Source organism: Equus przewalskii, chromosome 1, assembly GCF_037783145.1.
Source record: "Equus przewalskii isolate Varuska chromosome 1, EquPr2, whole genome shotgun sequence".
NCBI classification, from domain to species: Eukaryota; Metazoa; Chordata; class Mammalia; order Perissodactyla; family Equidae; genus Equus; species Equus przewalskii.
In genome coordinates this window covers 183,508,946-183,518,156 of record NC_091831.1, presented here as the reverse complement: position 1 = coordinate 183,518,156, position 9,211 = coordinate 183,508,946, and the positions used below count along the sequence as shown (strand labels likewise).

Below are 9,211 nucleotides of genomic sequence, written 5' to 3'. Positions count from 1 at the left end.
GTGGATGTAGCACAGTTTGGTTAACCACTTGCCAGTTGAAGGATGTTTGGGCTTTTTCCAGTTTTTGGCTATGCGAATAAAGCTGCTATGAACATTTATGTACAGGGTTTTACATGAACGTAAGTTTTCATTTCCCTAGGATAGATGCCCAAGAGTGCAGTCATTAAGACATGTAGTAAGCACGTTTAATTTTTTAAGAAACTGCCATACTCTTTTCCAGAGTGGCTGTACTATTTTACATTCCAGCCAGCAATGTGTGAGTGGTCCAGTTCCTCCATCCTCACCAGCATTTGGTGTTAGCACTTTTTTTTGTTCTAGCTATTCTGATAGAGGTGGAGTGATATCTCATTGTAGTTTTAATTTGCGTTTCCCTAGTGACTAACGACATTGAACATCTTTTCATGTGCTTATTTGCCATCTATATATCTCTCCTCCTTTTTTTTTCTTCTCCCCAAAGCCCCCCAGTACATGGTTGTATATAATAGTTGTAGGTCCTTCTGGTTGTTCTGTGTGGGATGCCGCCTCAGCATGGCCTGGTTAGAGATGCCATGTCTGCGCCCAGGATCCACCCTGGTGAAACCCTGGGCCAACGAAGCAGAGCACGCAAACTCAACCGCTCGGCCATGGGGCGAGCACTCTCCCTCCTCGTTGTTGAAGTGCTTGTTCATGTCTGTCACTCGTTGTCGATATGGCTTGTTTGCTTTGAGAGTTCTTAATATATAGTCTAGATGTGAGTCTTTTGTCAGGTGTGTAGTTTGCAAGTCTTTTCTTCCAATTTTTTGGTTGTCTTCTTATCCTCTTAACAGGGTCTTTGCAGGGCAAAAGTTTTTAATTTTGATGAAGTCCATTTTGTCAATTTTTTTCTTTTATGGATCATGCTTTTGGTGTCAACTCTTCCTAGCCCTAGATCCCAAAGATTTTCTTGTTTTCTTCTTAAAGTTTTACAGTGAATATTTGATGATATAAAAATTTGTTAATTTTTTTAGTTAGAATAATGGTATTGTGTGTGTGTTTTTAAGAGACGTTTTAGAAATAACATATTGAAATATTTACAAATGATGTTTAGGATTTACCTTAAAATAATGTAATACAGGAGGGGGTAAAGTAGGTGGGGTGTAGAAGCAGCAGGGTTGGCCATGTTCCTGTAAGACCTGGATATGTTGACATGAGATCAGTGCTGAAGGTAACCTTGTAGTCTTCTCACTGCAGAGTTAGACTGTACATGCCCTTTCTAATTTGTGAAATGGTTGTGTGTTCAGGGTTTGTCATGGCTAAAATTGTGGTTCTGAGCCCATTTCTGGACCACTTATTTCCCTAAGGTTTGATGTTCTCACCGGCTGTTTCCTTCTCAGCAGAAAAAAAAAATTATAAATTCTTGCACACCGAGGCATTAAAGCCTTGATGGTGGCTTATCCTCAGAATACTGCACTTGGATTTGTAAAGAATAGAGGGTAGAGAATAGGGTGATGATCGCTGATGTGTGCGTCCCCCTACCCTGGGCAGAGCACCCTGCAGATTTAGAGCAGCTTTGGTGGAGCTGATTGTATGACCCACCAGCCATGCCTGTAACTTTTAAAGGGTTTTTCATTAGTATAAAGCGAAATAGCACAAAGCCTGATGAATATTTGATTTTAATGATAAATTAGTAGTTTAATTGTCCATTGATGATGAAAATATGCATGAGAAGTTTGATGAGGTCTGTAAACATGCATTACTTTAAAGATGACTTTCTCTTAAAGCTCGTTTGATGTAGTCATTGTTGGTGGTGGAATTGTGGGGCTTGCCTCTGCCAGAGCCCTCATCCTGCGGCATCCAGCACTTTCCATTGGTGTTCTGGAAAAGGAGAAAGATTTAGGTATGTATGTATGATTGGGTATGTATGTTATCAGTGTTGCTCTTTGAGCTTCACCGGAGCACCTGTTCGTTTCGTCAGTTCTGCATCATTGATGCCTGATGTCGACGGCAGTGTCCGAGTCTGCGTTCTCTAGAAAGCGGAGCTGGGACTAGTACTGGGGTCTAAGTCACTTATTTGAGGGGTTATCTGAGGAGACAGGAGTGAGAGGATGGGGAGAGTCAACTGCAAAGGAGGAGGATGCTTTATCAAGGTTGCTGCTGTGAGCTTCATTCCACCGGGACCTCTGAGGAGCTACCAAATGTTTCCCAAGATTGTGCTCATTTATCCATCAGCTTCTGTCCCTATTGGTTGAAGACTGTCACTAGGGATGTTGAGTTTGCCAAACCACCAAACATTAGAAAAGGCTCTGGGCAGAATGCAGGGAGCTCTTGTGGGCCCTTGAAGTGGTGTGCTGATAGTGAGAGGTGAGTTTGTGCACCGGTTGTAGCTGAAGTCAGAGGTGGGCTGGAGGGATTTCACACGGACTACACTTGGCCGCCAGAGGAAGCTACCAGTGCTCTGACTATAAGAACAAACTTGAGCGGAGTTTAGAATAATGTGATCTCTAATAGCTTCAGCTATAAGTTTGTTGCCCCACTGCCTAGATTTTGTATGAGTCATGTCCTTTTTCTTACCCTGTTTCTCTCGTTCTGTAGCTGTTCACCAGACTGGACACAACAGTGGTGTCATACATAGTGGAATTTATTATAAACCTGAGTCTCTGAAAGCTAGATTATGTGTGCAAGGTGCGGCCCTCATCTATGAGTACTGCAACCAAAAGGGGATTTCCTACAAGCAATGCGGCAAGGTATGGCGTTTTACCAGGGCCTTGACTTATTTATAACTAGCATTTTCTTAGTGATGTTTAATGTTGAATAAAAAAATGCCTGGCTTTTCTTTCTTTGCATCTATGTAATTTGCAAAATCTGGACGTTTCATATAAATGAAATCATGCAATATGTTGTCCTTGTGACTGGCTTCTTTCACTTAGCATAACATTGTCAGGGTTCGTTCGTCTTGTAGCCTGTATTAGTACTTCTGTCCTTTTATATTCCGTTGTAGAGGTATACGGCCTTTTGTTTATCCGTTTATCAGTTTATGGACATTTGGGTTGTTTCCACTTTTTGGCTATTATGAAGATGCTGCTATGATTCATGTACAAGTTTTTGTGTGGGCCTATGTTTTCATTTCTCTCAGGTGCATACCTAGGAGTGGAATTGCTGGGTTACGTGGTAACTCCATGTTTAACGGTTTGAGGACTGCCAGACTGTTTTCCAAAGTGTTCCACTGTTTTACATTCCTACCAGCAGTTAGTGAGGATTCCCACATCTCCACATCCTCGCCAGCGCCTGTTGTTGTCTGTCTCTTTTATTTTTGCCAACCTAGTGGATGTGAAGTGGTGTCTCATTGTGGTTTTGATTTGCATTTCCCTAGGAATTAAGGATATTGAGCATCTTTTCGTATACTCTTTGGCCACTCATTTTTCTTCTTTGGAGAAATATCTATACAAATCTTTTGCCCGTTTAAAAATTGGGTTGTTTGTCATTTTATTGTTGAGTTGTACCTGTTTTTTAATATATTCTGGATATAGTCCCTTATGAACTATATGATATTTACTAAAATACTGCTAAGATATTAGAATACTTTTTATCTTTAAAATAGAATAATAGTAATAATGATATTTTAAATGTTGCTAAATATTTTCTCTCATTCTGTAGATTTTCTTTTTTATATTCTTGATGGTGTCCTTTGAAGAACAGAGGCTTTTAATTTTCATGAAGTCTAGTTTATCTTTTTTGTTGTTGTTGCTTGTGATTTTAGTATCCTATCTAAGAAATCATTGCCTAACCTTAGATCATGAAAATTTACTCTATGTTTCTTCTGAGAATTTTATTATAGCCTTATCTCCGACATTTAGATCTATGATCAACCTTTTTGTCCCCCAAGTGAGTAGGTTTAATTCTGAGTGGTACAGAATTCAGGGTAGAATAAAGACTGAAGAGCAGACTTTGGCAAGATTCTGAGCCAGGTTCACTCTGACCTCACACTCAAGTAGAAATGGCTGAATGAGAAGAATTAAAGAGGAGATGGGCCACTGTATGATTTTTTTCTTTTCTACTAAAGTTTATTCTTAAATGTACAACAGGCTCCCAGACAACACTTCATTCTAGCTGCAGGTGGCAACATATGTAATGGCAGGGACTCCAGATGTTTAAACAGGAATGGAGTGGGGGATCACCATCGCCCAGGCACAAGGAACAGCTTACTTCTTGCCCGATTTCTTAATTCCAGCTGTGGCCATGGGGGCCTTCTGCTTGGCCGTTGCTTTCAGCTCCTCGAATTTCTTACGCTCCTCTTTTTGTTCCTGCTCGAGTGCCTTATCGTCCTCATCCATTTCCTTGGCCTGCTGTTTGGGCTGCTTCATCAGCACCTTTGCAGCAGGCCTCCTGCCCCTTCCCCAGACGCTGCTGAGCTCCCCACCCCACCCCCTGCACCCATACCTCCAGCGTATGATCAGTTTTTAATTAATTTTGGTATATGGTGTGAGGGAGGGGTCCAACTTCATTCTTTCGCATGTGGATATCCACTAGTTGAAAAGACTATTCTTTCTACATTGTTTTGGTAACTTTTTTAAAAATCAGTTGAGTATAAATATAAGAGGGTATGTTTAGGATTCTCAGTTCTGTTCCTTTGATGTATGTCTGTCCTTACGCCAGTAGCACACTACCTTGATGACTGTAGCTCTGTTATTTTTTGAAATCAGGAAGTGCGAGTCTTCCAACTTTGTTCTTTTTCGAGATTGTTTTGACTATTCTGGGTCCCTTGCATTTCCATATGAATTTTAGGGTCAGTTTGTCAGTTTCTCCAAAAAGGCAGCTGGGAGTTTGATAAAGATTGTGTTGAATCCTTTGATCAATTTGGGGAGTATGGCCATCTTAACAGTATTAAATATTGCAAACCATGAACATAGGATGTCTTTCCATTTGTTTAGATCTTTAATTTCTTTCAGCAATATTTTTTATTTTCCACTGTATAGGTCTTGCACTTCTTTTGTTATGTTTATTCCTTGGTATCTTATTCTTTTTGATGCTTTTGTGAGGGGAATTGTTTTCTCAATTTCATTTTGGATTATTCATTGCTAATGTAGAGAATATGATTGATTTTTGTGTATTGATCTTTTATCCTGCAACCTTGTTGAACTCATTTGTTAGTCTAATAGTTTTGTGTGTGTGGATTCCTTAGGATTTTCTATATGCAGGATCATCTTGTTTGCAAATAAGATAGTTTTACTTCTTTTTCAATTTGAATGCCTTTTCTATTTTTTTCTTGCCTAGTTTCCCTGGGTAGAAACTCCAATACAGTGCTGAATAGAACTGAAATTGGACATCCTTGTGTTGTTCCTGATTTCAGGGCAAAAGCATTCAATCTTTCACTGTTAAGTGTGATGATAGCTGTGGGGTTTTTGTAGATGCCCTTTATCAGATTGAGGAAGTTCCTTTCTATTCCTAGTTTGTTGAGTGTTTTTTATTATGAAAGGGTGTTGGGTTTTCTCAGATGCCTTTTTTGCTGGTATTCAGGCAATCATGTGGTTTTTGTCCTTCATTCTATTAATATGGTGTATTACATTAACTGACTTTTGGATGTTAAATTGGTCTTGCAATCCTACGATAAATCTCACTTGGTCATGGTATATAATCCTTTTTATATGTTGCTGCTTTCAATATACTGGTATATTGTTCAGGATTTTTGTATTGATTCATATTGCATCAAATTCATGAGGGACATTGGTCTGCAGTTTTATTTTCTTTCTATGATTTTGTCTGGTTTGGGTATCAGGCTAATACTGGCCTCATAGAATTAGTTAGGAAGTTTTCCCTTCTCTTCTGTTTTCTGGAAGAGTTTATGAAGAATTGGTAATAATTCTTCTTTAACCATTTGGTGGCGTTCATGAGTAAAGCTCTTGGGCCTGAGCTTTTCTTTGTGGGAAAGTTTAAAGTTAACTAATTCAGTCTCTTTACTTGTTACAGGTTTGTTCAGATTTTCTTTTTCTTCTTGAGTCAGTCTTAGAAGTCTGTGTCTTTCTAAGAATTTGTCCGTTTCATATAGGTTATCTACTTTGTTGTCAAACAGTGTTCATAATATGCCCTTTTAAGGATTCTCCATGTAATTTTTAAAAATAAGAGTTCATTGGCACCATTAAAGATGTTATGAAAATTTTTTTTAAATGATGTGGGAAAGTGGTCCTGACATAGTGTTAAGTGAAACAACCAAGATATAAAACTGTATTTATAGTTTTTATGATTGAGTTATGAGTTTCTTTGTTTTTTTGTTTTTATCCTTTAAGCCAAAGGAACCAGCCAACATCCACTGAACACCTTTGAGAAACATACCAGGCCCCATGCCTGCCCATAGGATGATTTTGAGCTCTGTAGAGCCTACTTCATTCTGGAGCCCTGAACACTACTTCACATTCCCTCTTCAGATCAGATCACATCATTGCTTTTAACCCATCTCAGCTCAGCTCCAGGTATTAATGTACAGATTGCTGCTTCCAGGCCACGGTGGCGTCACTGTGACTTAATGCCTGATTTTACAGTTTTTCTGGTTCAGTCACTTATTTGAACTTTTGAAGGTCTGTCCCTCTCCCACTTCTTCTTTTTTTTTTTTCCAAGTTTAAAGTCCTTTTATTTATTTTTTATTGAGGTATAATTGACATACAACATTATATTAGTTTCAGCTGTACAACATAATGAATCAATATTTGTGTATGTTGCAAAATGATCACCAGAATAAGTCTAGTTAGTATCTATCGCCACACATAGTTACAAAAAAATTTTTTGTTTCTGGTGATGAGAACTTTTAAGACCTGTTCTCTTAGCAACTTTCAAATATGCAATACAGTATTATTAGCTACAGTTACCATGCTGTAATTACCTCCCCAGGACTTATTTATTTTATAAAAGTTTGTAGAGAGTTCTTTATGTATTCTGGATACTAGATCCTTATCAGCTGTATGATTTGCAAATATGTTCTTCCGTTCTGTGGGTGGTCTTTATACTTTCTTGATAGTATCCTTTGATTCCACTTCTATTTTTAAGATTAATTCTTTGTTCATTTAAGTAATCTTTACACAATGACTAAAAGCATTTCCTCATGGAGTTCTGTTGACTCCTCGCTATGAGATGTGGTTTGTGGATTCTGATGTACCTGTGAGTGTCATCTGTGCTTTCCTTTGCTGGCAGCTGTCAAGTAAGGAAGACACTACCTCCAGCAGATACTTTGCTCAGAAATAAATAGAAAAAGAGTCTTGAGTACAGTTGATGAATTTACTGTTTGTTTCCTCTGCAACAGAATGTATTAGTAAATAGTTTGTAATGTACTTTATTCCAGGAAATAAAATGGATAGTTTTGTGTTAGTGAGATCCCATTATACTGAATACTGGCTATCTTTCTGATGCACTGGTATTTCACATTCTCTTATAGAAATAAGGCCATTCTGATTTTCGTGTTTTTGTTTTCTAAATTAAAGACTAAGCAGCCTCTGCTTCTTTCCCCTCTGGACTGAGGGAGCGAGTGGTAGTGATAACACTTGCTTATGGCCACAATATGTGTAGAGACTGTGATGGGAGAAGTGGAAATTGAGGCTGCATCTCACCTTTGGGGAAAATTTGTTTTAGTGCATTTTTCTTAAGATATCTTTTTTTGGTGAAGGAGGAGGAGGAGAATGAGGTCATGAAAAAAGGGAGAAGTAGATACATGAAGAAGAAAACAATTTCTCTCTTTTTCTTGAGGAAGATTTGCCCTGAGCTGACATCTGTGCCAATCTTCCTCTATTTTTTGTTTGTGGGATGCCTACCACAGCTTGGCCTGATGAATGGTGTGGAGGTCCGCAGCTGGGATCTGAACCCGTGAATCCTGGGCTGCTGAAGTGGAGCATGCAAACTTAACCACTATGCCACTGGGCTGGCCCCTGAAAAAAACAATTTTTAAAAATCAACCCAATTTGAGTGATAGAATGATTTTCTATTTATCTTTCATGGCTGATGATATGTTTAACTCTGTACTTGTTCTTTGTCTTTATTTTTTTAAGCTTATAGTCGCTGTTGAACAAGAAGAAATTCCCAGACTTCAGGCCCTATATGAGAGAGGCCTGCAGAATGGTGTCCAGGGCCTGAGGCTGATCCAGCCAGAGGATATAAAAAAGAAGGAGCCGTATTGCAGGGTAAGTGATTCACTGTAACTCCACGAACGTGCTCACAGGGACGTGTTCATTTAGGGCTCAGGCCTGTGACTTGGAGGCGGAGGGTGAGTTTATAGGAGGCGAGAATTGTAGAAACAGCTAGATGATCCTGTCACAGAAGCAGTGAGGAGACACCACCAGAAGGCATTGCCACAAAATCTGGATACCAGGTTTTTTTCTTCCCCATGAGAAAATGCCGGGTCTGAAGAATATGAGCAAAGATGACAGGAGGTCTGAGATCTTCTGGCATGTTGGGAACCCTGAGCCGTGAGGCGTGGTTGGATTGTAGATGGGCGTGTGGGGAGAGAACGTCGATGGGACTGGAAAGGCAGGACTAGGCCTGCAGGGAGGGACTGATGTTCACGCTAGTAACTCTGAAGTTTATCCATTAGGCATGAGGAGCCACTGAAAATTTTTGAGGAGGGTGCCTACAATTTCTGCTCTGTATTTTAGGGAGATAAGGCTGGAAGGGTGGATCGTAGAGTAGCTTGCTTAAAACATGCTATAGGCAGAAACAGATCTTTCTTTCATTGTGAAAGAGACATGAATAATAATAGAACAGTTTCTCTGCATATCGCCTGTCCTTGATAGCCTTTCAGAGGCTGTCAGTCCAACCCGCATTCCGCTGACTGTTCCAAGGAGTGCCTGTATCTCCTGTACCGCATGCCCCACTATTTTCTTGACATACACAGGAGCTGGACTCTAAGTACTTGGCTTACAGAGCGTGACCTTGAACTCACTGCCAGGCAATGCTTGTCAAAAGCCTGCTTTGGAGAGACAGTATTTGTGCCTGGAGGGTATGTAGACCATTCATTCCTCTGCATCTCTCCAGACCCTCAGAGAGGCACACCTACACTGTAGTGTTTTGCTCTCTCCATCCGACTCCTTGACCCCAAATTACTCTCTTTGAATTGTGCTTTGGTTTTATAGCATCAGCCTGTAGAGAAGGTGGTTGTGTCACTCACTGAGGCTCCTGCTGTAAGGGTGTGGTTGAGGACATTGGTTCACGGTGTTACACAACGTCTCTCTGAGAACCCTCAGGAGAAATTTCTCTCAGACCTCAGTTCCAAGAATAT

General features: G+C 39.9%; 2 protein-coding genes across 7 annotated transcripts in view; one reads left to right on the top strand and one right to left on the bottom strand.

Moving 5' to 3' along the window:
* The window catches only part of L2HGDH (L-2-hydroxyglutarate dehydrogenase), a 40,248-nt gene that overhangs the window by 1,974 nt on the left and 29,063 nt on the right, over window positions 1-9,211 (top strand). For 5 of the 6 annotated variants that reach the window (XM_070588879.1, XM_070588905.1, XM_070588895.1 and 2 more), the window contains exons 2-4: window positions 1,740-1,855; window positions 2,551-2,702; window positions 7,986-8,117. In XM_070588879.1, coding sequence (XP_070444980.1) covers window positions 1,740-1,855; window positions 2,551-2,702; window positions 7,986-8,117 — 400 coding nt within the window. Of the gene's footprint in view, window positions 1-1,739; window positions 1,856-2,550; window positions 2,703-6,239; window positions 6,423-7,985; window positions 8,118-9,211 lie in introns of all 6 variants that reach the window. The other variant, XM_070588919.1, reaches the window with a different exon arrangement.
* LOC139078188 (translation machinery-associated protein 7-like) lies at window positions 4,158-4,319 on the bottom strand. The gene has a single exon (XM_070589007.1). The coding sequence runs from the start codon at window positions 4,317-4,319 to the stop codon at window positions 4,158-4,160; it is 162 nt and encodes a 53-aa protein (XP_070445108.1).

Excerpts from the sequence above, each read along its gene's own strand:
- LOC139078188 (XM_070589007.1), bottom strand. The coding sequence starts at position 4,319 with ATGAAGCAGCCCAAACAGCAGGCCAAGGAAATGGATGAGGACGATAAG.